The 26,560-nt window shown below is 63.6% G+C and overlaps 2 protein-coding genes across 3 annotated transcripts in view; one reads left to right on the forward strand and one right to left on the reverse strand.

Annotated features, from left to right (window-relative positions):
- The window catches only part of LOC116788735, a 34,097-nt gene extending 11,363 nt beyond the window's left edge, over window positions 1-22,734 (forward strand). The window contains exons 13-27 of the mRNA XM_032691832.1: window positions 1,285-3,021; window positions 3,424-3,601; window positions 4,070-4,120; window positions 4,263-4,661; window positions 5,697-5,823; window positions 7,422-7,535; window positions 7,762-7,872; window positions 8,830-9,742; window positions 10,434-10,495; window positions 14,585-14,703; window positions 15,654-16,043; window positions 17,164-17,290; window positions 17,974-18,087; window positions 19,029-19,283; window positions 20,882-22,734. Coding sequence (XP_032547723.1) covers window positions 1,285-3,021; window positions 3,424-3,601; window positions 4,070-4,120; window positions 4,263-4,661; window positions 5,697-5,823; window positions 7,422-7,535; window positions 7,762-7,872; window positions 8,830-9,742; window positions 10,434-10,495; window positions 14,585-14,703; window positions 15,654-16,043; window positions 17,164-17,290; window positions 17,974-18,087; window positions 19,029-19,283; window positions 20,882-21,969 — 5,785 coding nt within the window. The 3' untranslated portion in view covers window positions 21,970-22,734. The remainder of the gene's footprint in view (window positions 1-1,284; window positions 3,022-3,423; window positions 3,602-4,069; window positions 4,121-4,262; window positions 4,662-5,696; window positions 5,824-7,421; window positions 7,536-7,761; window positions 7,873-8,829; window positions 9,743-10,433; window positions 10,496-14,584; window positions 14,704-15,653; window positions 16,044-17,163; window positions 17,291-17,973; window positions 18,088-19,028; window positions 19,284-20,881) is intronic.
- Window positions 817-3,784, reverse strand: LOC116786227 (tigger transposable element-derived protein 3-like). Of its 2 annotated transcripts, none has more exons than XM_032686669.1 (3): window positions 3,517-3,784; window positions 3,190-3,321; window positions 817-3,069 (listed from the first exon to the last, which is right to left on the reverse strand). In XM_032686669.1, the coding sequence occupies exons 1-3, from the start codon at window positions 3,548-3,550 to the stop codon at window positions 1,271-1,273; spliced, it is 1,965 nt and encodes a 654-aa protein (XP_032542560.1). In that variant the 5' UTR covers window positions 3,551-3,784; the 3' UTR covers window positions 817-1,270. The 2 variants fall into 2 exon arrangements, with proteins under 2 accessions (XP_032542560.1, XP_032542549.1); XM_032686658.1 differs by having other exon boundaries at window positions 3,169-3,321.
- Window positions 22,735-26,560: the final 3,826 nt, after the last annotated feature.

Genomic DNA, 26,560 nt, shown 5'->3' on the forward strand with positions numbered 1-26,560 from the left:
GGATGGGGCATCCCTGCATCCCGCCGCCGAGGGGGCCGCGGGTACCGCCGCGCGGGTGTAGCCTCGTGGGGATCCCGCCGGGATGGAGCATCCCTGCATCCCACCCCCGACGGGGCTGCGGGTACCTCCGTGGGGATCCTCCCGGGCACTCCTGTCGCCGCGTCCCACCCCCGAGGGCGCTGCGTATCCCCGTGGGGATCCCCCGTGCACCCCGTACCTGCATCCCCCTTACCCTCTCCTGGATGCTTCGTGTACCCCCGTGGTGGTGTATTCCCGTGGGAATCCCCCCGGGATGGTCCATCCCTGAGTCTCACCCCCCCAGGGGGTTGTGGGTACACCTGTGGTGGTGTATCCCTGTGGAGGTCACCCCCCATTTCGCCCTGTCCCTGCATCCTCCTCACCCTCTCCTGGGTGCTAAGTTTACTCCCGTGATGCTGTATGCCCGTGGGGATCCCCCAATGCACCCCATAACTGTATTCCCCCCCTCCGGGTCCTGCTTGCCCACCTGTGACTGTGTATCCTCGTGGGGATCCCCCCCGTGCACCCCTGTCCCTGCATCCCCACACTTTCCCACCTGGGACTGTGCATCCCCACGGGGATCCCACTGCTGCACCCCACAAATGCATCCTCCCTCCCCGGGTGCTGCTTGCCTGGCACCTGGGTGGGGATGGCACATGTTGGGGTGCTGTGGGGGCCCAGGAGCAGCCGCGGTGTCCCCAGGGCAGGGGAGGAGAAGGGGAGGTTTGGGGTTGGGTTTGGGGTGGTCCCGTTGCTCCCAGCAGATGTGACAGTAAAACACAACACCCACCAGCCATGCACCAGCTGAATTCCAACCTTTTAATGCCTGTTACAAACCTCCAGGCACCACGTGGTGACAGCAGCCGGTGGCACCCGGTCTCCCCTGGGAAAGAGCCATTGTCCCTGGCACGGGGACACCCCAGCACCACCCACAGCCCCCCAAGGCAAACACAACTACCCCACTCAAGGCAAATCCCCGCCGGCAGCAGCTCCACGCCGGCTCCCTTTGGCTGCAGCAGCCAGCCCTCTGGAGAAGGTTCTGGAAGCAGGTTTGTGCCCCTGGCACTGCCCCATGGGTGACACCCAGAGCACGGTGGCTCCACAGCCCTCGTGCACGGTGACCCCATGGGGCCACACAGATCCACAGCAAACCCCACGGCACAACGGCAGGGGATGGTGGCCAGGCCGGGCCGGTGACGGCCCCGGTGAGCACCGGGCATGAGCGGGTCTGGGCACGTGCCGGCCGCCCCCCTCACTGCTTGGGAGGGGTGTCCCCATGAAGGGCTCGCCCGGCGCCGGCCGACACCATGTGCACCGCGTCCTCCAGCTCGTAGAAGGCCTGGAAGAGGTCCGGCGAGGTGGCCTGGCACTCCAGGTACCGCCGCAGCGTGGCCAGGCTCCTCCAGACCTCCCGCTCCGAGGGGCAGGGCGGCACAGCCGCCAGCTCTGCCGCGTCCTCGCCCTCCACCATCCCCTCGTCCCCGTCCGCCTCCACCAGCTCCCCGCCGCGCTCCAGCTGCTCCCGGCCGAGCAGCCCGTGTGCCAGGCTGAGGGATGTGGCCTCGGCGCCGGTGTCAGGGACGAAGCTGGCGGCACGGAAGCAGCTGGCGATGAGCCCCGGGGACACGTCGCCCCAGGCCTGCGCCAGCATGTACAGCACATCCAGCAGGGTGGGCTGCCCCGCACCGCGCTCCGCCGGCAGCCACCGCAGCAGCCGGCGCCGGTAGTGGCCTTTGAGGTCGCCGGCGATGCCGCGGTCCAGGGGCTGTGCCAGGGCGGCGGCCGGAGGGACGAAGACCATCCTGACGTTGGACAGCTGGAGGTAGGGGTGCGCCTCGTGCTTGGTGAGGAGCAGGAGGATGCTCTTCCCCTGCCGCCGCATCCCCTCGTTGAACTCCCGCAGCCACTCGGCGAAGAGCGGCGCGGTCAGGCCGCCCAGGCTGCCGGCGCGGTAACTCCACGGCATCTGCTCCAGGTTGACACCGCGCAGGCAGCGCGGCCGGGGGCTCTCCCCCAGCGCCCGCAGCGGCACCTTCTCGGAGCCGCTGGCGTTGGCGCAGAGCAGCAGCGTGAGCCGCTCGCCGGGGCAGCCGGCCGGGAGCGGCACCGCGGCCTCACCGCAGGAGAAGATCTCGGAGGGCGCGTAGCCGCGGAGGAGCGCGGGCAGCACCGCGCCGGCCCAGTGCTCCGCCGGCGGCTGCTCCGCGTCCCCTTTCTCTGCCGGCGGCTTCTTGAAGGCCGCGACGCGCGCCAGCCACCCGCCGCCGGGCTCGGGGCCGGGCCGGCCCAGCGCCCCTGCCACGTGCCTGGCCCTGAGCTGGAGCAGCGGGCGGCCCACGGGCAGGTCAGCGGTGCGGGCGCCCTCCACCCAGCGCAGCAGCGCGGCCTCGAGCGCCGCGTCCTTGCCCTCCCGCTTGCGCTTGCGCTCGGGGTCTCCGCTGCGCTGCCACTCGCTCAGGATGCGCTCCTTGTTCTTGATGATGCGGCAGATCTGGGGCTGCGACACCCCGAAGCGCTTGGCCAGCTCGCTCTGCGACACCTTGGGTCCCTCCAGCATCTCCAGCACCCGCACCTTCTCCGTCAGCGACAGCTCCTTGCGCTCCTTGCGCGGTGCTGCCGCAGCCCCCTCGGCCGTGCCCGGGGCGCGGCCGGCACAGGGGCCGGGGCGGTGGGTGCTGCCCGTGGCCCGCAGCCCCGCCGGCTCGGCGAGGCCCCTCCCGCAGTGGCCGCAGCCGTAGCCACGCTCCACGCCGCGTGCCAGCCGGTGCCGCACCAGGTCCGGCTTCTGCCCGACGCCTCGGCCGCACTCGGGGCACTCCAGCGGCGGCTCCCCCGCCCGGCAGCGGCGGCTCTCGAAGGCGGGGAGGGAGGTGATGAACCTCCCAGTACCCGCAGCGGGATTCGGCTCCGGCTCGGCGACGCCGCAGTAGCTGCAGCCCCGCTCCTGCAGCGGGGTGAGGAATTCGGCGGGGCCCGTGTGGTGGGCCGGGGGGGAGCAGGGGGGTGGGGACACCCCCTCCTCAGTCTTCACCTCCTTCCCCAGCCAGTCCCCTGAGGAGACAGGAGTGAGCTGCGGAGTGCCCTCCTCACCGGGAGTGCCGTGGCTTGGCAGGATCCGACCCATCACCCGATCCCTGCTCCCAGTCTCACCTGTCCCCATGTCCCGCTCACCCTGGGAGGGGCCGGCGGGCGCCGCACGTGGCCGGGGGCTCTGGTGCTCCCCGTAGTGCCCCACGGCCACCTCCACCACCTCGTCCCCTCGCTCCACCTCGGCCAGGATGTCGGGTTTGGTGACGGCGTAACCTATCACGGAGACAAGAGCAGGGACGGCCGGTGATGCCACCGCAGTCCCCACCGGAGATGCCATTGGTCACAACAGGCCGGTGTTCACATCCCCCACCACAGCTGCCCATGGAGCCACCCCGTGATCTCCGCGCTCACGGCCAGGCCACGACCGGCAGCACCGGGACCGGTGCCGGGATGGCCCCGGCGCCTCACCCAGCTCGATGGGATGCTGACGGTCCTCCTTCATGGCACCGGCCCCGTCCCGGTCCTCGGGGAGCCGCAGCAGCGCCTGTTCCCAGTACCGCTCCCGGTGCTGCTCCGTCCGAGGCCTCCCCGGTGGGCGGGGGGTTCAGCGATGCCGCACCGGGATGACGGCGCGCGGCCGGGCGGCGGGACGCGGGCGGTGCCCGTGGCGGGGGCGGCGAGTCCCGTCGGACCGCGGTGGCGGTGCCGCACCCGTCCCTGTCCCTGTCCCGTCCCTGTCCCCGTCCCCTCCCGGTGCCGCCGCCGCCGCCCCCGCCCCGCGCGCGGCCCCGCCACGGGCGGCGGCGGCGGGAGCGCGCGCGCGACGCGGGGCCCCGCCCCCTGCCGGCGCCCCGCCCAATTGGGGGGCTGGGGGTCCCGCCGGTCCTCCCGCCGCCAGGGGGCGCCGCGGCGGCGGCGCCGCTCCCAGCGCGCCCCGCGCCCCCGGCATGGCCGCCCCGCCCCGCCGCTGCTGAGCCGCCGCCGCCGCCCGCGCCCCCCGCGCCGCCCGCCCCGCGCCGCCCGCACCGCCCCGCACCGCCCGCGCCGCATGGCAGACTGGGCCCCCGCTCAGGTAAGCGCTGCCCGGCCCCTCTCCCCGCCCCCGCCGCCCGCCGCCTCCCCCCCGCCGCCCCGGCCCTGCGTCCCGCCCCCCCCCCCCCTCCCGCCGCGGGTGCGGGCGCGTCCCCGCGCTGAGCGCCGCGCTGTCCCCGCAGGAGCTGGAGAGCATGATGGAGCCGCAGGAGCTGGGCCTGGAGCAGCCGCTGGCCGCCCCCGAGCAGGGCCCCGGCGGCGAGGCCGAGCTGCCCGCCGCGGAGATCTCCCTGACGCTCGTCACCGAGATCCAGGCCGTGGACAGGAAGGTGGACACGCAGGCGGCCCAGCTGATGAACCTGGAGGGCAGGATGAGGATGGCCGAGACGAAGCTGATCGGCTGCGAGAAGACGGCGGTGGAGTTCGGGAACCAGCTGGAGAGCAAGTGGACGGCGCTGGGCACCCTCATCCAGGAGTACGGGCAGCTGCAGAAGCGCCTGGAGAACATGGAGAACCTGCTCAAGAACAGGAACTTCTGGATCCTGCGGCTGCCTCCGGGGGCAAAAGGGGAAGTCCCCAAGGTAACGGTCCGATGCTCCCCGATGCTCCCTGCTGCAAAACGGGGCTGGTCTGCACGTCTGCTGGGCTAGAGCCCCGTGCCCTGTGCTCACAGACCCATAGCCTGAGCTTACAGCCCTGTGTCCTCATTCACAGCCCCGTGCTCATAGACCTGTGTCTTGCACTCACAGCCCCGTGCCCTGTGCTCACAGCCCTGTCTCCAGAGCTCACAAACCCATAGCCTGCACTCAGCCCTGTGCCCTGTGCTCTCCGACCCATATCCTGCACTCCCAGCCCCGTATCCCTGCACTCCCAGCCCCGTATCCCTTCACTCCCAGCCCCGTATCCCTTCACTCCCAGCCCCGTATCCCTTCACTCCCAGCCCCATATCCCTTCACTCCCAGCTGCATATCCTGCACTCCCAGCCTCGTGCCCTGCACTCCCAGCCCCCATACCCAGTGCTCTCAGCCCCATATCCCTGCTCTCCCGTCCCATTTGGGGGCAGCTGCAGTGCTGGGCAGCAGTTCCCCCACAGCAGGGCCTTCCCTTTGGCACTGGGAGAGAAGCACCAGCACAGGTCCCACTGTGTTAATTACAGACTTCTTGTTGTGTTAATTATGGAGTTGTGTTAATTACGCTCTCCTCATTATGTACGTGTGATCCTCCCAAAACACCCTGGGGGGGTCACAGACTCCTCAGGGGGGAGCCGTGCTCGGGTCATGTGGAATTGTGTGGCTCAGCCCCGTGTGCCTGGGGGGTTTGGGAACACCAGTGGTGCCTGCCCAGGGGTGATGAGCAGCTGAATGGCGTCGAAAATGAGGTGAAAAAGAGCCTGTGAAGGCACGAGGAGCCTGAGCAGGGGGGGAGGTGACAGAAGGGAAGAGGGGAAGTCCCTGTCGTGTCCCTTGGGGGATGAGGCGCGTGGGAAGGACCGAGTGCTCCTGCCTGGGACTGTCCTGTGCGACGCTTGAGGAGCTTGAAGGAGAAAACCGAGTGAGAAAACACCGCCAGGTGTTTCCTTAAACAAGAAACAAACCCCCTGATGCTTCCCCGTGCAGGTCCCCGTGGCCTTCAACGACGCTTCGTTCAGCTTCTCGGAGGAGGAGTGGAAGAGCCTGAACGAGTGGCAGAAGGAGCTGTACAGGCACATCATGAAAGGCAACTACGAGGCCGTCATCTCCATGGGTAACCACGGGCTGGGGTCTGCCCTGAGCCCCCCGGGGCACCAGCTTTTCCCGGGAACTGGTGGATGGATGGGAGCAGCGCCGTGTCCGGCAGGAGCGGGGAGGGGGATGCTGTGCTGGTTGGGGAAGGTGTTGCACAGCCCTGGCAATGAGTTCAGCCCTCACCAGCTCACGGGATGGGTGGAAAGATATCCCTGGTGGCCCCTGTGGCCAGGAGAGCACCTGGGTTGTGAGGAGGAGGAGGAGGTGGGGAAATGAGAGGACGCTCAATCCAGGCAAAGCTGAGGAATAGGGGAGCTCCTTTGTCATGCCAAGGTCCACAGATCCACTGCTCTGGGTGCATCAGCCTGCTGGCCTCTTCGGGCAGCAGAGGGGTGCCCTGTGCCCTGCCTCTGAGGGTCCTTCCAGCCCTTTCCATGGCCCTTCCATGAGGAAGAGGTTTGCCAGTGCTGCCTGGGCGCTCTGTCTGGCCCCAGGGAGTGAGTCCTGCTCGATCTGCTGCTGGGGCAGAGCTGGGGAGAAGCTGCAGGCGAGGCCGAGCTCTGCCTTCTGCTTTCCCCTCAGCAGCTCAGGGCACAGCATTCCCAGCTGAAGGAATGCACTCCACTCGCTCCTGCCAGTCCTGGCTGCGGGAATTCCCTCTGGGGAACATGTTGCCTTCACAACATGTTCTCAGAAATGACCTTGCCTTGGCTGGACAGTGGGTGGGAGCACAGACACCGTCCCTGGCACTCAGGCACTTCCCTGTGCCAAGGGCAGGCTCACCCACCTCCCTCCATCCAGCTCTGCCCAATCCAGGCCTTTTGTCCTGGATTTTCTTCTCCTTTCTTCCTTTATTTCTTTGAACAGAGATCTCGTGCAGTCCCTGTGCACCAGGGAAGAAGGTGAGGGGTAAACACTGCCCCCCATTCTCCTGTTTACAAACCCATCCTGTGTCCTGTTCCTGAGGCATGGGAACATAACGGTCCCAATGAAGGGGATCTGGGCACCTGAGCCTGGAGCTTAGAAAAATGTGTCTGTGCTTTATCCAAAGGTTTCCTTTGAGAAACAAGGTCTAGGGGTTTGGCTCTGGTATAAGGCCAACAGATCCACCAGAGCAGGGGTGGAATTTAATCCCCAGAGACTCACACGTGTCTGGAAATGAAGTTTTCCGCTCTCTGCTCGAGGAGAGAAGGTGATTGTCCCCTTTCCCAAAATCCATGGGCAGCCTGTGGCTTGGAGGAGTAGGAGGAGCGGTCCTGGCTGGAGGGAACCACACGGGGAGGGCACTGCTGACAGCTCTGGTGCTGTCCCCGAGCTGAAGTCCCCATTGCAATGGATCTTAGGGAGGAGAAGACAGGAAGCCTGGAGGTGAGTGCAGATGCATTTTCTTATTCTCCTCCTCACACTGCAGGCTGGGAGTTGCTCCTCACCTGAGCAGAGTGTGCTCCTGCATCGCTCAGTCCAGGGCCCACACAAGGTGAGAGGTGCACACGGGTGGGAGCACCTTCCTAAGCCTCTCTCTTTCCGTTCCCCAGCGAAGGAAGGTCGGTGGGCGAAGGTCTGAATTCCTCTCCCACGAGGGCAGGGGAAACATCCTGACCCTGTCTTTCTGTGCAGATGCTGCCATTTCCAAGCCTGACATGCTGTCCCGGATTGAGCAGGGAGAGGATCCCAACGCCGAGGAGCAGGAGGACTCCGAGGCAGGGGAAACCCCCACAGACCCCAGCAGCGGTGAGCCACGAGATCCCTGGGACTCTCTGGGGTTGAGATCCGATTCATGGGCGATTTTTAAGTCCTTCCAGGTGGGGAGGTGGAAACAGGTGTGGGGTGTCCTCTCTGTCCCCGGGTGCAGGGGGACTTTCCCAGTTGTCCCCCACCCGGTGCATCCATCTCTGCCGGAGTCCTCTGGAGCAGCTGGGAGGTGGGAGTGTAACTCCTGTTGTTTTCTCTTGTGCAGAGTTTTTCTTCCCTGGGCCCGACGAGAGCTCGTGGGGTAAATACGAGGAGACTCTGGCTGAGAGCCACGAGGGCTCGGAGGAAGAGGAGAGCATGGAGGTCCCCGGTACATGTGAGTGCACTGTCCTGCTTTGGGAAGTGTCCCTTGTCTGGATGTGCTTTTGCTTCTCATTCCCAGGAGCAGCTCAGCTGTTCTGGATGATGCTTTTTCAGAATTTCAGTGTTGATACTTACTTTGAGTCACTGTTTATACCATGGGAGACCCTTCGGCCCCAGGCACTGTCCAAACCCATGAGGAAAAGAGATTTTACTCCCCTTTCCACAATTTTTTTTGCCTTTATCCTAAACCACAAGACCTGTCTTTTTACACCTCCTGCTGAGGAACCCACTTTTTCCCTTTGGCCAGCTATATAGCTAGATTATATATATCATATTATAATATATTTGAGGGCAGGAAGGTGCTGGAGCATGTCCAGGGAAGGAAATGGAGCTAGGGAAGGGGCTGGAGCACCAGGAGTGGCTGAGGGAGCTGGGGGGGGGGGCTCAGCCTGGAGAAAAGGAGGCTCAGGGGAACCTTCTCACTCTCTACAACTCCCTGACAGGAGGGGGGAGCCGGGGGGGTCGGGCTGTGCTCCCAGGGAACAAGGGACAGGAGGAGAGGGAACGGCCTCAAGTTGCACCAAGGAAGGGTCAGGTTGGATACTGGGAAAATTTCTTGCCCCAGAGGATTGTCAGGCATTGGAACAGGCTGCCCAGGGCAGGAGTGGAGTCCCCATCCCTGGAAGGATTTAAAAGCCACGTGGATGTGGCACCTGGGGACACGGGTCAGTGGTGGCCTTGGCAGTGTTGGGGGACCAGTTGGATTCGAAGGTCTCCGAGGGCTTTTCCAGCCTTAACAATTCTGTGATTCCAAGTCAAATCCCTTTGGCCTTGCCTGTGTGCCGGGACAGCAGTGCCAGGCCCTGAGCTGGGCGTGCACAGCAGAGCCCACCCGTGCCCCGGGGGAATTGTGGTGTAAATAACGCCCCGGTTCTTGTCTCCGCAAATGACGAGTGCTCTGCTCTGCCAGACGAACAGCCCTGCGACGAGGAAGGCCCCGAGAGCCTGGAGCTTCCCAAGTCGTTGGCAGGGAAGTGGGAAGAGGTTTTTTCCAGCCCGGAGGAGGAGATGCAGTCGAGCAGCAAGAGCCAGAGCGGGTCGGACCCGCAGCAGCGAACGGCAGCGGGCAACGGGCTGAGGCGCTCCGTGCGCCGCAGGAGGGACTTGGCCAAGAAGGATCCTCCCGAGGAAGGAGCCGCGGAAAAGGGGCCCTACATCTGCTGCGAGTGCGGGGAGAGCTTCCTGGACAAGCAGCTCTTTGCCACCCACCAGAAGGCACACGCCAGGGAGGAGGCCTGCACGTCCCTGGAGCGCGGCGAGGGCCTCTGGCAGAAATCCAAGCCCAAGGGCCAGGGCTCCTCCCGCTCCAAACCGTCCAAGCGCCCCGACGGCGACAAGGGCTCCGGCTTCAAGTACGGCCTCGTCAGGCACCAGGTGAACAACATGGTGGAGAGGCCTTACACCTGCTCCCAGTGCAAGGAGAGCTTCAGCCTGGAAGTGAGTCTTATCCTGCACCAGAAGCTGCACACGGGGAAGGGCGACGGGCCGCTGACGTGCACCTACTGCGGGAAGGACTTCCGAGACCTCTCCAAAGCCATCCGCCACCAGCGCATCCACACCGGCGAGAGGCCCTACCAGTGCACGGAGTGCGGGAAGAGCTTCATCCGCCGGGATCACCTGCTCAAGCACTGGCGGGTGCACACCGGGGAGACCCCCTACCAGTGCCCCGTCTGCGGGAAGCACTTCCGCTACAAAGAGTCCCTGAATTGCCACCAGAAAATCCACTCCCGCAACCCGCGGCCCACGGAGGATTCGCAGCTGGGCCTGGAGTCGGCGGGGACCCAAACCAAGCATTTCTGCGTGAAAAAAGAGACTACGCAGTAGCCGAGGTGGGGCCGGGGCAGGAGGGCTCGCGGTGACCGTGACGGCGCAGCATGATGGCGGGTGACTTGTATCGCAGCTAATCCATGTGGTCATGCTACAAAAGCTTTGGTGAAGCATCCAAGGAATTCCTCTTACAAACTCTGACCGGCCGGCCCAGGCACCTCTGCGGCCCCGCGGGGTCCCGTGGCTCTCGCGCCGCGGCGGCGGCCCCCGCGCAGGGTTGGATTTTGCCTGTAGAGAATAATCCCGAGCGATTCTCCGGGGCCCGTATTTAGCAGGTGTTCCCCCACCTATCTTTGTGCATATTCGGGAGTGACAAGCTTTCGCTTTCTTTTTTCCACTCGTTTCACTGCAAGGCTGGAAGAGCGCGAGGAGGGAGGAGGGAAGGAAGGTGCCATTCCCAGGCAGCTGGTCGCCCGCTCCCGTCGTGCCGCCGTGTCCCAGGAGGCTGCGAGGCCGGGATTGGGAGGAAGGGAGGAGAGGCGAGGCAGAGAGGTGGGTTAGGGCACGAGACGGGGTTTGTGGAAGGCGGGAGAGCGGAGAGGAGAGCGCGGCAAAGAGCAAGGTGAGAGAAAGCAGGTGCAGGAGAAGGGGCTGAGGACATCGGAGCAGGAGGAGTCGGGAAGGGCAGCGTTTGGAGGCGTGGTGGGATCACGCCTCCCTTCTTTGGAAGGGTGTCTCTGGCACCAGCCAGGCTGTGGTTTCCCTCTGGCCCGAGGGGACGGCGCTGCTGGGCCGACACACGGACTCCTGTTAGTGAAGGTGATTTTATTACTGTTTTTTAACTGGGTTTGGTCTCACTCAGGTAAGTCAGACGAGTGAAAGCAGCTTCTCCTAACCCCTGTAAAGAGCTGTTTGGTTTTTAGTTAACCTAGAAGTAGTATATTATTATTATTATTATTATTATTATGAACTATTATTATTATTATTATTAATTATGATGATGATGATAATACTACAAGGAAAGGTGTGACACTATATTTCACAGTTGCTCTAAAACACTTCCATGTTATGCGATAAACGCCCAGAGTTTTCCAGCCGTTTGTGTAAATATTGGTTGACTTCTGGAGCTGTTGGTGTTGTTCCGAGGTGCCTGTACGTGGTGTCTCTTCGCTGTGTATCGTCAGCTGCTGGTTCGTGACCGTGTTTTGTAACAACTTTTGTAAAGTCTGTCAATACAGTGTTTCCACTCTGAATTCCGTGTGGGATGAGCCATGGCAGCCCCTTGCCCATTCCTGCAGCTCCCTCGCCCTGCTCCTGGCTGTTGTTTGGGAGCTTTTCCAGGTAATCTGTGGGACAGGTGAAGGGCACAAGCCAAGCTGAGCATCCGTGGAGCCAAGCCTGGCAAACGAGGCTGCTTTGGGTGCTGTGTCCAGCATCTGGGATTCGTGTTTTTACCTTTTCCTCTGCTGGAAGCAGATTTTGGGGTTATGATCCATGAGCCAGCCTGTGTCACGCACAGATAGGGCTGTGGATGGATGAGGGGTCACTTCCCTCATCCCTCTGTGGTGGGATAGAGCCGGGATATCCCGTGCCGGGAGAAGCGCCGGTGGCTGTGGCTGCTTCGGAGCTGGGATTGTGGAATCCCACAATGGTTTGGGTTGGAAGGGACCTTAGAGGGTGCCCTGGCTGGTGCCACACACAGGGTCCTTTGCCTATCCCAGGAGCTCCCCCACAGCCCAGTGTCTCCTCCTGCCAGAGCCCAGCACAGGGGGATGTTCCCCTCTCCCAGGCCTCCCTGGCAGAAACCCACCGGAGCCTCCCAGAGCTCCAGCAATGCCCAAGGGGTTGTTCTGGCTTGGGACCACATGTGGGAGGTGGACGGGGCAGCCCGTGGGTTGGAGCCACTGTGGGGATGTGGCACTTGTGGCCCACACATCCCTGGCTTTGGCTTTGGCCAGGCTGGATCCCCTCCCATCCCAATCCATGCCAGGTACCCGCAGAGCCGGAGCGAGTGACCCCAGAGCGAGGATCCTCCACACTCCAGAGCCCCCAGATGGGATGGGGTGGGGCTGCCCCACACGCAGTGGTGGGGAGGAAGAGGAGGAGGGAAAAGGGGAGAGGTCAGGGAAGAGCATCCTGTGGGATCTGGGCTGGTGGTGGGCTGAGCACGGCTCTGAGCACACGGAGACTCCATGAGGACACACGGATGTCCCTCTACATTGCACACGTATGCTGTGTGTGTATAAACACAGCTACACACAGGGCCTGAGCCCGGGGGACAGGACACAGCACTCCATGGACACGGCTGCATCCCGATCCCGCTCTGGCTGATCACGACGAAGATCCACTCATGGGAATAAACACACCTGATAAATACGTCTGGATCTCCACAGGGACAATTTGGAGCCTCCCAGAGCCAGGATCGGGCACTCCCTCCACCCCATAGCTGCCCTGGATCCCAGACTGCCCACTTGCACTGGGATGTACAGACTCCAGGCAGTGACACCCTCCATCCCAGAGCTGGTCCTGGTGTTCCCTCCCAATGGATCACTCCTGGATGAGGGTTGCAGATCCCTGGGACAGCCCAGGACAGGGGGGTCTCTACTTGGGGGTCCCCACCTGCTGTCACACCCCTGTACCTCTCCAAGGCAGGGTGCCTCACCCTGTCCCCCCTCATCCCCTCTCTTTTCCCACAAACCAAAGGGGTTCCTGCCCTTCCCCGTGTTTGTTGTTCCCAACTTCCCCCCATTGTCACTCTGGGTCCCCAAAGTCCGGACTGGCAGTGGGACCTTGTGACAGGGGCTGTGCCAGAACAGGAAGGGATGGGACAGGGCAGATGGGATGGCCCGGGGATGGAATGAGGTGGGATGAAATGGGATGGGATAGGGTGGGTGGGATAGAATAGGGTACAGGGGGACAGGATGAATGGGCTGGGATGAGATGGGACAGGATGAAACTGCATGAGACAGATGGGATAGGATGGGACAGGAGGGCTGGAATGGGATGGGGCGAGATGTGGGATGGGTAGGGTGGGACTGGATGGGACGTGACAAGACTAGGCAAGACTCAACAGGATGCATGGGATGGGGACAGGGTGGATGGGACGGGATGGGACAGGGTATGATGAGACAGGATGGATGGGATGGGATAGGGGGGAGTGACGGGACAGGACATGGTGGGATGGATAAAAGCAGGATAAGACTGGACAGGGCATGACAGGATAGAGAGGGATGGGGTGGGGTTGGAGAGAATAGGACTGGATGGGATGAGACAGGATGAGGTGGATGGGACAGGAGGGGACGGGATGGGACTGGAGGGTCGGGAGGGGAGGGGAGGGGCGGGTCCCGTCCAGCGGGGGGGCCGTCCTGGGGTCCGTCCCGGGGGCCGGGGGTGTTGGTGGGTCCATTTCCACGGCGCCGCCGCCTCCGGCCGCCATTTCAGAGCCCGCGGGGCCCGAGGCCGCGGGGAAGGGCGGGGGGGCCCGACGGGGCGGGGACGGACGGGGGGAGCCGCCCCGGGGCCTCCCCACCGACCCCCGGCCCCTCCCCGGTCCCCGCTGTCGCACCGAGCACACCCCAGTGCCTGCCCAGTGCCCGCCCGGTGCCCTCCAGTCCCTCCCACTTGCCCCTCTCACTGTGCCACCCCAGCCCAGTCAAACCAGTTCCCCCCAGTGCCGTGCCCCCTGTCAGCCCAGTTACCCCGGGAACAGCCCCAGTTCCCCTCCCGTCCTTCCCCAGTTCCCCCCAGTTCCTAGCAGCCATTCCCCAGTTCCCCCCAGTCCCTCCCCAGTTCCCCTCGATCTCTCCCCAGTCTCTCTCCAGCCCCCCCGGGAACAGCCCCAGTTCCCCCGAGCCTCTTCCCAGTCAGCCCAGTTACCCCAGGAGAGCCCCAGTTCCCCCGGGAAGAGCCCCAATTCGCCGCAGCCCGTCCCCAGTGCCCTAGTTCCCCCTGGTGCTGCCCCCCCCCCCCAGTGTCCCCAGTCCCCCCAGTTCCCGCCAGTTCCCCAGTTCCCCTAGTCCTTTTCCAGTCCTTCCCAGTCCCCCCCGTCCCCTCTCCGCCCAGCCCCCTATTGTCTCCAGTCCCTCTTCAACCTCCCCAGTCCCTCCGGTCCCCCCAGTGCCCCCAGTCCTCCTGCGTCCTCGTTCCCCCCAGGCCCTTATTCCCTCCAGTCCCCCCCAGTCCTTCCCCAGTCCCTCCAGTCTCCCAGTCGCCCCCAGTCCCTTCAGTCCCCCCACCGCCCATAGTCCCCTTGCCCCTCCCTCCTCCCAGCCCTCCATTCCCTCCATTCCCTCCAGTCTCCCCAGTTCCCCAATCCCTCCAGTCCGCCGTCTCCCCACTCCCCCCAGCCTCCTCTCCCCCCAGCCTCCTTATTTCCCCTCCCAGTCCCTCCAGTCTCTCCAGCCCCCTGTTCCCCCCAGTCCCTCCCCAGTCGCTCCAGTGGCCCCACTGTCCCCCACTGCTCCCAGCGCCCCTATTCCCCAGTGTGCCCCAGTCCCCCCCAGCCCCCTTATTCCCCCCATTCCCCCCATTCCCCCCCCTGCCCCCCGTTGCCCCCCGTTCCCGTTCCCGGGCGGTGCCGCCGGGGGGGCCCCGACGGGGCGGGGCGGGGCGGCCGGGGGGCCGCCAGGGGGCGCTGTTGGCGCGGCCGCCCCGCTGCGCCCCGCCCCGCCCGCGCGCGCGGCCCCGCGCGGCGGCAGCGCCCCCTGGCGGCGCGGCGGGGCAGCGGCGCGGCCGGACCGGACCCGCAGCCGGACCCGCACCCGCGCCCGCGCCCGCACCGCAGCCGAGCTCGGGGCCGGAGCCGCCGCCGCCGCCCCCGCCCCGCCGCCCGGCCCGCGCCGCCCCCGCCCCGCCCCGCCCCGCCGCGCCCCCGCCCCGCCGCGCCGCCCCGCGCCCAGCCCGATGCCCGGCGGCGGGCGGAGGTGAAGCGGAGAGCGGGCGCTGGATCCTCCCGGCCGCGGCCCCCGGGGCCCCGGGCACGGAACAAAGGGCCATGGCCGAGGGGGCCCCCGCTCAGGTAAAGGGCGCCCGCCGCCCCCCGGCGCGGGGCCGGGCCCGGCCGGCGGGCCGCACGTCGGGGCTGCGGGGCCGCGCCGTCGGGGCCGCGCGGGCGGGGGGCGGCGGGGGCTGTCAGCGCGGGGGGGCCGCCGCCCCCCCCGGGGCACCGCGGGGACGCCACGGCCGGTCCCGGGGGGGGCGGCGGGGCCGCGCCGAGCCCGCACGGGCCTCCGCGGCCGGCGGCGCCCGCGCTGCCGTCGGGGCCGGGCCTGCCCGCGCCGCCGCCCCCCCCGCCCCGCTCGCCGCCGGGCCCTGCGGCCCCCCGGGACCGACCCCCCGCCCCGTGTCACCGCCCGGTCCCCATGGCGACGGGGCGCCCGCAGCCCCCCGGGTGTCCCCCCGCCGTGCCCATGGCAACGGGGCTCGGCTGGCCCGTGTCACCGCCCGCCGCCCCCCCCACCCCCAAGTGTCACCTCCCGGCCCCGCGCTGTCACCTCCCCCCCTCTGCCCCCGCCGCGGCGGGTCCTGCCCGTCCCGTGGGACCGGCACGGGGCCGGTCTAAGCGGCTTAGCGGGGACACGGGGACGTCCCCGCCGCCCCCGGGGCTCTGCAGCGGCCCCCCCGCGGGGTCCCCATCACCTTTGAGGGGGTCCCCATCACTCTCGGGGGTGTCCCTGTCACCCCGAGGGTGTTCCCGTCACCGGGGGGGGGGCGTACCCATCACCTCGGCGGAGTCCCTGTCACCCCGGGGGTCCCATCACTCTGAGGGGGGGTCCCCATTACCCCGTGGGGTTCTCCATCACCCTGGGGGGTCCCTGTCACCCGGGGGGGGGTCCCCATCACCCGGGGGGGGTCCCCATCACCCCACGGGGTTCCCCATCACCCTGGGGGTTCCCCATCATCCTGAGGGGTTCCCCACCACCCCGGGGGGGTCCCCCCCGCCCTGACCCCGTACCCCTGTGTCCGCAGGCTCCGGAGCCGGTGCGGCCGCGCTGCCCCTCGCCCCTGCGGCCGCCGGCCGGCCCCGAGCGCACCTCGGAGCGGGAGACGCAGACGGCTGAGCTGTCCCTGACCGTGGTGGCGGCCGTGCAGGCCGTGGAGAGGAAGGTGGACTCCCACTCCACCCGCCTGCTCGACCTGGAGGGTCGCACGGGGATGGCCGAGAAGAAGCTGATCGACTGCGAGAAGACGGCGGCGGAGCTGGGGAACCAGCTGGAGAGCAAGTGTGCGGCGCTGGGCACCCTCATCCAGGAGTACGGGCTGCTCCAGCGGCGCCTGGAGAACATGGAGAACCTGCTCAAGAACAGGAACTTCTGGATCCTGCGGCTGCCCCCGGGCAGGAAGGGGGAAGTCCCCAAGGTAACGGTGTCCTGGGGTGCGGGGTCTGCACCCGAAATGCTCACGGAGGGCAGGACCGGGGGGGTGAGCGGGGACAGCCCCGGCACAGGTGAGTTGCTCCCCATTGGAGCTGCTCCTTCCCGGCTCATCCCCCTCTGGGACTAAAGTACAGTGGGATGCAGGACCCAGGGCGACATCCCGGTGCTCAGGCCAGAGGTTTCAGTTCTGTACAGCCCAGGAGCCATTTATGCTTTTTTTGTTTATTTTTTTATACCACCATTTGAACAAAAGCACCCCAGGCTTAGTGGTTCTTTCTCTTTGACCAGCTTGGTGCTGCAAAGTCTCCCAGCCTGGGGAAGGAGAGAGCTCTGGGATCTGGGGAAGACAGATGAGTTCCCTGGGATTAGCCGAGCTCTGGAAGGAGCCCACCATCAATATTCAGTTCCTACTTGAATTTCATGATCTTACCACTAAAAGAAAATCCACAGATGGGACCAGGGGAAAGGGATTGTCACTGGAGAGAGTGGAGAGGGCTGGGAAAAGGGGGGCTCGGACCCTGCACCTCATTAGTGCAGTGGGGGAGCAGAGGTGAAGCACCACATTTCCTTCTGAGGAGCTGCATTCCCACAAAGCACAGTTTGCCTGTCCTGGATTTATCCTTAGGAATTATTCCTTGGCAAACAGGCTGGGAATCCATGGCCTGCTCCTGGCTGGTGGGCACACAGTAACCAAGGATAACAGGGAGCCCTGCAGGCCTGGGTAGAGCTTTCCCTGGAGTTCAGGGGTAATTGAATCCGGGCGTTACGTCAGCTCATCCATAGGGATGAGTCCAGCCCAGCACCCAGGTTTTCTGTCCTTTGTGGTCCCTCCAAGCCCGGTCACTCTGCAGAGTGCAGGGACTGAGAGGAGGAGCTTGGAGTCCTTTGGGAAGTACCAAAGTCTGGATTCATCACTGGGAGCCATCCGTTTGGCTGAGACCTTTAATGCCACAGAAATACCTGCCCAGCAGTTGTATAAATGTAAGAACCAACTGGTTGATGGCCGTGAAGGGGCTGAAGCCTGGCTGTGTCCCAGGGGGAGCTGCTGTCTCCGGGCTCCTGGGGAGGGAGGCAGCCCTTGAACCAGTGCTCTTGTGACCCAGGTGCCGGTGACATTTGACGACGTGTCCGTCTACTTCAACGACAAGGAATGGGAGAAGCTGGAGGAGTGGCAGAAGGAGCTGTACAAGAACGTGATGAAGGGGAACTACGAGTCGCTGATCTCCCTGGGTGAATATGGGGGCACGTTCTCTGGGGCTCCTTCTGGCTCCTCCTTGGAGATCCCCTTGGATGAGACCCAAATGTCCTGTTATAAAGACTTAAAAGCACAGGAGGGTGTTTCTAGTTTGGGTTCATTCCCAGCTCATGCCGTGGTGCTGTCCTGGCTGAGAGGGATCTCCATAGGCAGGTGGGCTGGAGACTTCCCAAACCTCTTCCAGCTGGAGTTAAATGGTGAAAATCCAGCACCTTCTCCGTGGCTGTTGGAAGGGCTTCCCTGCACCTTCTGGGTCTGCAGGGGGTACCAGCCCACGCACCCCCTTAGAGGGAACTTTTGCAGGGGGAAAAATTGTCTGATGTGATCTGTGCTTTGGGGCATTTCCTGCGGAGCTTCAGGGGAAATCCCGGCTCTGCTGGGAGCTGAGAAGTGCCTTTGGCTGCAGGAGAGCCAGGATTTGTCTGAGAAGTTCTAAAACCCCACCAGAAAAACACAGGGTTTGGGTTTCTTGCCTAAGGCAGTTCCTCTGTGTGGCACCTCAGCTCCTGCCTCTGGCAGCGCCCGGCTTTGCTCCCCACAGCCCCTCTGGATGTTCCTGAGTGTCTTCCCACGTCCCCCAGGCCCTGGGGAGAGGTGGAAGGCAGCCTTAGACTCCCAGTGCAGTAATCCCTCTCTCCATCCCTCTGTCTCTCAACAGACTATGCAATTTCCAAACCTGGGGTTTTGTCTCAGATCGAGCAAGGAGAGGAATCGCGGGGCAGGAACGAGCAGGACTTGGAGGAGAGTGAGATCATTACTGATGCCACAGCAGGTGAGACCTTGGCACGAGGGGAGCCCTGGTTGTGTCCCGAGGAGCTGCTCATCCCTGGGCTAAAGCAGGTGTTGCTGGGAGCTGGGGGGGTTTATCAGGAGGAGCCTTGCCTAGGAACAGGATAAGTTTGGCCGATCAGAGATTTGATGTCCAGGTACAGCTCAGCATATAAACCAGGGCAGGAGGAGCCCAGAGAGCTGGGCACTGGGAACCATCAGCAAGGGAAGCATCTGCAACCAGACCAGGTCCTCAGGGAGCCAGTGTGCCCGGCAAGGAAGGAGAATTGGGTCCCACTGGGAAAGCCCATCCACCCAGAAAATCCTCTCCACCCTCTCTTATGTGGATGGTGCCTGGGTTTATCCTTGGAGTGCCCTCCTGGGCAGGAAAATCTGCTCCCATCCTGTGTGCAGGGAGAAGGGGTGCTGAGGGGTTGCTCCAAGGGCAGGGCTGGGCTGGGAGAAGGGCACCAGGGATCCCGAGTCCCGGAGCAACTCCTGCTCTGGGATAAGGGGGCCAATAAATAGGTATCCTAGAAGAGGACTGACCATCCCTGGTGCCAGGCTGTGGATGTGGGGTCACTCTGACCCCCTGCCTGTGCTCTTCACCGCAAGGATCTTGAAATTAAATTGAGGCCAACGGGAAGAGGAAAATCGTCGGGATCTGCAGCCGGGGGATGTGGGGAGGCCAAGGGGTGCTGAGCTGTGGCACCGAGTCCCAGGCTGGGCAGAGACAGTCCCCTGGGCCTGCAGAGGATCCCAGGGGAGAGGCGGGAGCGTGGCAGGGATGGGAGAAGGGCAGGGGCTGGAGGGAGAGCAGAAGTGGCCGAGCAGGTGAAACCCCTGTGCGGGATCAGCGGCCGGACCCAGCAGGGGTGGCTGTGAGCGGTGTCTCCATCCCGGCTCCCGGGAATGACGGCGGGCGGGAATCTCTCTTTGCTGCAGCTGGAATAAGGGTTGTGATCAAAACGGAGGAGCTCCTTCCCGAGGACAGCCCCGAGAACCCCGAGCTGCACGGGATGTCGGGGCAGTCGGAGGGCAGCTTCCAGAGCCCGGACGAGGAGGCGGCTTGTGAGAGCCCCTACGGCTCCGTGTCCCCTCCCAGGGACCTCCCGGGAACCAGCCTGGGGGACTCGTCCGAGTACGGAGCCGACTTCAACGAGATCCAGAGAGTCATCGTTCACCACGGGAGCTGCACAGGTGGGACCTTGGGACACGGCTCCGGGGCTGGGGGGGTCAGGAAAAGGTGAGGAACAGGTTGGATGGACGGGCAGGGTTAAATATCCCCAGAACCAGCACCAGCGGGAAAGTTTCTGGCTGCAGCAGCCTGGGGAGCGGCTCTGGTCAGAGGTGAGGGGTCCTGCTGGTTGACCAGTGTGAGGGTCACTTGGGGCAGGTCCACAGGACAGGGAGGAGCGTGGCAGGACCCCCGTGGCATCCAAGCTGCCAGGAGGGACGAGGAAGGGTGAGGTTGTTTAGTGAAGAGACAGTGGCACCAGGCCTTTCATGGGTGGAATCCTGCCAGTCGGGTGGCACACGTGGGCCAGGTCCTACAGACCTGCTGTGAGGGGAGGTGGGAGAGCAGGGAGATGGGAGGTTGGGAATGGCAGGTTCCCTCCTCCTGACAGCTCTGTGGTGGTGTAACACAAGCCAAGAGGGAGACAGTTGGGCTCCTGAGGGCCTCGTGGATCCTGTGGTCTGCTCATGGTTTAGGAAGGGAAAGCAGCCAAGCCACCAGTGGGGCTGGAGATGGTCCTTGTCCAAGGTGTGGGGCCTGGCTGGTGGGGCTGAGTGGGAGCTGTGGTGGCACTGACTGGGATGGGGGTGCTGAGCCCTCAGGTCTGCAGAGGAGGCAGGGAGGAAGAGGACCTGGAATTCCCCAGGACCACTCTGCTGGAGGGAAAAGAGCCACAGCTTTGATACATCTGGGGTACCTCTTGGGAAAGCATGGCTGCTCTTCCTGGAGGAGCACATAGGTCTGGCTCAAAGTGCAGCACAGGGTGACATGTGGGATCCACTGGATTTCCTCCGTGTCCCTGGGATGTGCAGTGACATGAGGGATCCACTGTGGATTTCCTCTGTATCCCTGGGATGTGAAGTGACATGGGGGATCCGCTGTGGATTTCCTCTGTATCCCTGGGATGTGTCCCTGGGATGTGCAGTGACATGAGGGATCCACTGTGGATTTCCTCTGTATCCTGGCAGGGCAGGTCTCACCAAACAAAAACACCGGGTCACTTCCGGCGTCGGTGACAGGAGGGGGAGTCTGAGTGCATCCATCCATCCCACTGCTGGTCACGCCGGGAAGGAGGGGGGTGAGGCTGAGGGAAGGGGACGTTCCCAGGCTGGCTGTGCTGTCCCAGGAGCGGGGCTGGGTGCCGGCAGCCCGGGGCTGTGTGTCCGTCGAGCAGTGCCGTGCCGGGAGCGTTGTTGTATCCCAGTGAAACGGCAGCAGATGGAGCTGCTCCGAAATCACTCGGCCACACGAGCCCTCGCAAACTGATGGTGCTTTTACCCCCCACATCCTGCAGCACCATGAAGTTGCCACACGTTTTGGCAGGAGGGTCCGAGGGCCCCTCGGGGGCTGTTTGTCTGAACTCCGTGTTGAGGGGTGACATGGCCCTTCCCAGCGCTCCGGGCTCCGGCCGCAGCCGGCTCGCTCTGGGTGGTGGGGCAGAGCAGGCAGGGGCAAACAGCTGCAGGAGCCCGTCAGATGTTCCTGTAGCACCCACCATGTGCATAAAAGGCCACCCCATCCCACCCCGTGACCCTGACGCTGTTCTGGTTTCCCCCCGCAGAGGACGGGATCGTGATCAAGACGGAGGAGGAGGAGGAGGACGACCCCGACACGCTGGAGCCGTGCGCCATGTTCTCGGGCAGGGCCGAGCCGCCGGCGTTCCCCAGCCACGAGGCCGGGCTGGGCTGCGAGGCGCAGTGCAGCTCCAAGGCCCAGCCCAGGGGCCTGGCAGCCCGCGTGAGGAAGCCGTCGGCCTGCGAGAGGGACCCCGGGGAGATGAAGGCGGCCAGCGCCCAGCAGCGGAACCGGACGCGGGAGAGACCCTACATCTGCCCCGAGTGCGGCAAGAGCTTCATGCTCAAGATCAACTTCATGATCCACCAGCGCAACCACCTCAAGGAAGGGCCCTACGAGTGCCACGAGTGCGACCTCAGCTTCCGCAACAAGCAGCAGTTCCTGCTGCACCAGCGCAGCCACACGCGCCGCGGCGTGGGGGTCCCGCGGCGCCCCGAGCACGGCCTCAAGCCCCCGGCGCGGCCCCCGCCCCCGGGGAAGCCCTACAAGTGCTCCGAGTGCGAGAGCAGCTTCAGCCACAAGTCGAGCCTCAGCAAGCACCAGATCACCCACGTCGGGGAGCGGCCCTTCACCTGCGGCGAGTGCCGGAGGAGCTTCCGCCTGCAGATCAGCCTCCTCATGCACCAGAGGATCCACGCCGGCAAGAACGAGATGGCCTTCCTGTGCCCCCAGTGCGGGAAGAACTTCACCCGGCCCTCCCACCTGCTGCGGCACCAGCGGACTCACACCGGCGAGCGGCCCTACCAGTGCAGCCAGTGCGAGAAGACCTTCAGCGAGAAGTCCAAGCTGACCAACCATTACCGCATCCACACGCGGGAGCGCCCGCACGCCTGCGCCGTCTGCGGGAAGGGCTTCATCCGCAAGCACCACCTCCTGGAGCACCAGCGCATCCACACGGGCGAGCGGCCCTACCACTGCACCGAGTGCGGCAAGAACTTCACGCAGAAGCATCACCTCCTGGAGCACCAGCGGGCGCACACCGGCGAGCGGCCCTACCCCTGCACCGAGTGCACCAAGTGCTTCCGCTACAAGCAGTCCCTCAAGTACCACCTGAGGACGCACATGGGAGAGTGAGGGGCTGCCCGACGGCTTCCTCCCCCTCCTCTCCCTCCCTCCACCCCTCCTCCTCCTCCTCCTCTTCCTCCTCCTCCTCCTCCTCCACTCATCTCTCCCACCCTCCCTCCATCCGTCTCCCCCCACCCCAGCTCAGGGCATGGACATCAAGGAAGCTTTGTGTGGTAGCGCCGCTGGTCTGGTGGAGACTGGGCTGATTGGAAATAAATTAATGAATTAAAGCAAGCAACGCGCGGCAAAATTAAAAGATTATATATATATAAAATTAACAGAAGCAGCTGATTTAGGGGGAATCCTCACCACCAACAAAAGGAACCTGTACAGGGTGTTTTGCCGGAGTAGGACTCGTAACTGCTTTTTAAATCTACTGTTCGGTTTTTTAAAATAAATGTGGAGGAACTTTTTAATTGATAAGCAACCTTAGGATGGGCAAGATTTTCTGGGTGGTTTTTTTTGTTTTTGTTTTGGTTTGGTTTTGTTTTTGTTAAATGCTCTGTAGGCTGATTCTGGCACAGTCACTTTTTGTCCAGGAGCTCTGCAGAGGTGCTGCCTCGTCCCAGCTCTCCGGGCTGGACGCGACAGCCGCTCGGCAGCGCGTGGTTACAGAAGCTCCGGCCGGGGGGAGGTGAGTAATTAACAGATCCAGCTAACGAGGAGGTTCTGCGTGTGTCTAGATTGGAAGCGCCGGTAGGTGCCTGCCCGGCTCGCGGGGCTGTGATGCACTCCTGAATTATACAATAGAATAAAATTCTAGTTGCAGTAAAAGAGCCTTTTTCTGGTAGGACCGCTCAGCAAGGCTCCTCCAAACACTCGTCCCTGGCGCTCAGTCCTCCCGGGGGTCCGGCCTTCCTGCTGCCACGAGGGCATCGGGGTGCTGGGGGTCTGGCCACGGCTGCTGTGGGGTCACCGTGGACCTGAGCACAACACCTTGGTGTGTTCAACTGCTCTTCTGCTCTCTTTGCACTAGTGGCAGGAGCAGCGGGATTCCTGCCCCAGATGAGGAGCAGGTCCTGGGCTGGCTCCAAGAAAAGCCCTGATCAGCTCGGGGCTGCCTGTGGGACATCTCCCAGTTCCCAGGTCCTCGCTGCCGGGGTCCCTCACCACATGTCACAGGGGGTGGGACACGGGGCTGTCTCCTTGCTGTCTGCACCAACTCAGTTCCCTGTGATCCGGTTTGTCCTCAGTGCATCTCCTGAGGTTGGGCTGTGGATGCACCCAAAGGGCCAGCCCGTGGCCAGAGGGGTGGCACCGACTCCCTGGAGCACACTGGGCTCCTTCCCAGCCGTGTCAGATCTCATGTGGGACAGTGGCATCAATAAACAGAGCGATGATGGGATAAGTTGTCAGGACCTGTTAATGCCTTTGCAGGACCAAAGTCCTCATCCAGGACTTTCCCGGTGTATGAAACCCTCCTGAATTTGGAATTTGCAGCCTCTTCCGTGCTAGAAAGCACCGGAGGGCAGTGCAGCCATGTGGAGCTGCCAAGAGCCACCAGCCAGTCACTGCCGTGGACAGGAGCATTTTGGGGCTGCCAGGACAGGCTCCAGCCAAGGTTCAGCCTTCCCACTGCTCTGGTGGTGCCCACAACTCCCTGGAAGCAGTTTGGGGTTTCAGGTCAGGGTGTGCAGCCTGATGGGGTTGACACTTCCATCCCTGGAAGTGGTGGAAGGTGTCCCTGCCCGTGGCAGAGAGGTGGAACAGAACAGTGTTTAAGGTCCCTTCCAACCCAAACCATTCTGGGATTCCATGTGAAGTGCCACAATGGGGCTGGATGTCCTGGGAGGGAGGTGTGGGTGCGGGACAGGGGGTCTGGCTGCAGCCCCGGGCTCCTCAGCAGCTTCCCTACATCCCTCTGATCTGGACTAGATGTGATTAAGGGGAAGAAGGAAATGAAAAGCAGAACTGACTCTGTTTCTGAGTGGCTCGTGTTCGTCACACTGGCAGCACCACGGACCTGGCAGCACCTTTTTCCTTGCTAAAAATGGATGGATTCAGCTTTTTTTTTTTGGCAAAACCAGCACTAAGGAGTCCTTACCAGCCTGGCTGCCCCTCTGCAGTGCCAGGACCTTGGTGTGGCCAGGCTGGCAGTGCCCTTGCTCTGCTCTGCGTCGCTGGGTCCCACATGGCACCTCCTCTCCCCCTCACACTGCTCCTTTCCCACTGCACACAGACATAACTGCGCTGGTCGCTGGATTCTGCCAGGATTTAACAACATCCAGGTGACCTTGGGCGGCTCAAGTGTCAACAATCCATCTCCCACGACCCGGGGGGGGGATATGACAGGGCCATCACGGCCCCCCCGGCCGGCACCGAGCTCAGGGTGGCAGCGGCACCGAAAGGCCGCGGCAGCGGCGCTGCTGTGGGCACAGATCCGGGGGTGGCACGTGCAGGAGCAGCCTCGCTGCCCCCCCCGAGCCGTCTGCAGGGGATCAGCAGGTTATCACCCCCCACTCAGCCACGCGTGGGTTCGTTTGAGGGGTTGCTCAGTGCTGCAAACACCGCTCAGCCTCGGGGGTCCCAGCTCCTCGAGGGCTCGTGCTTCCATAGGGTTGTCCCGCGGTGCCGGGAGAGCCGGACACGGAAGCACCCAAAAGGCAGTAGCTCTGGGGACAGGGAACAAGCAGGAGCCACCACAGCTGGGCTGTGAGTACCCCCTGGCAGCACCCCAGAGGCTCTGGATGAGCAGGGACACCCCGGGGAGCTGCAGGGATGGGGAGCAGGGGGCTGGAAGCACCGTGCCCACCCCTCTGGAGCTGCCAGGTCAGGGTTGGGGACACACTGGGGTGGGGAAGCTGGAGCGTTCAGCAGGACATGGCCATGGCAGGGCAGTAACTGCCTGGGGAGGGGGTGTTTGACTGCTTTATTGTGTCAGGGGTGCACGGGGTGCCCCCCAAAATGCTCCTTGGGCCCCAGCTGGCAGCATGTGAGGGTGGCAGAGGAGCCAAACCGATGGCTGAACACAGGGGGCTGATTTTGGGCACGCAGCACCCGCGGCAGCAGCACGGAAGGGGCAACGTGGTCCCTGTAGAGAGGCTCGAGGTGGCTCAAGAGGCTCCTGGGAACCCTCTGCCCTTCCCCAAGCACTGCTGCTGCTCTCCGGGTGTTTTGGAGCTGTGACAAGAGGGAAGGAGACACTGGCAGAGGTGCTGGCAGCCATGGGATGTAGGGATGGAAGCTGGAGCCCGCCTGCCTGGAGCAGCTGTGGGTTCGGGGGGATCTCAGGAGAGCAGGACGGGGCTGGCAGCACACAGTGAGGCAGCCCCAGCACAAGATTACCCTCGGCTCCCACAGGGCACAGCTGCCACTCCAACACAATCCCTTCCAACTGCATTAACCCCAGCACGGGCGGCCGGGAAGCGGCTCTGGCAGGCGCGAGGCCTCGGGAAGGATCCCAGGGCCGGGCCTTGGGAAGGATCCAAGCGCCAGACCTCGGGAAGATCCTGCTTGGCATCTCCACCCCGCCCGGGGTGAAGCTCCCGGAGGCCTTCCAGGTTATTAATGAGTGAATTAATTTAAGCATCCCGAGCATCCACGGGGGTTGGCAGCGCCGAGCCGGAGCGTGCCGGCTCTGCCCCGGGGGAAGGCTGGGATCAGGGCTCACACTCACACACACTCAGCCCAGCCCTCCCTGCCTGTGCCCGCTCACATGGGCTGCCCACGGGCACACGTGTGTGCAGAGATGGGCACCCACAGCACACACAGAGGGGCCCCGTGTCTGTGCCCCCTCCTGGTGTTTCCCTGCTCGTTCCTCCCTGGTTTGCAACACACGCACGGGGACAACACACACAGACACAGACACACAGACACACACACAAACACACAGACACAGACACAGACACATAGACAGAGACACACAGACACACACACAGACACACATAGACACACAGACACACAGACACACAGACAGACACAGACACACAGACAGACACACACTCAGACACATAGACACAGACACATAGACACAGAAACAGACACATATACACAGACACACAGACAGACACAGACTCACAGACACACACACAGACACATAGACACAGACATAGACACAGACATAGACACAGACATAGATACAGACATACACACAGACACACACACAGACACATAGACACACACACACACAGACACACACAGAGACACAGAGACACAGACAGACACACACTCAGACACATAGACACATAGACACAGAAACATAGACACATAGACACAGACACAGACACACACAGACACACAGACACAGACACAGACACACAGACACACAGACACACAGACACAGACACAGACACACAGACACACAGACACACACACAGACACACACACACACAGACACACACACACACACAGACACACAGACACACACACACACAGACACAGACACAGACACACACACAGACACACAGACACACACACACACAGACACACACACACACACACACACACACACACACACAAACACACACACACAAACACACACACACAAACACACACACGCCCCCAGCCCGTTCCCGGCCCCGCAGCCCCGCCCGTCCCCGCCCCATCCCGCCCCGTTCCCCCCGGTCCCGCCCGGTGCCGGCACTTTCGGTTTCCCCTTTCC

This window comes from Chiroxiphia lanceolata, chromosome 1 (genome assembly GCF_009829145.1).
Source record: "Chiroxiphia lanceolata isolate bChiLan1 chromosome 1, bChiLan1.pri, whole genome shotgun sequence".
Lineage (NCBI taxonomy): Eukaryota > Metazoa > Chordata > Aves > Passeriformes > Pipridae > Chiroxiphia > Chiroxiphia lanceolata.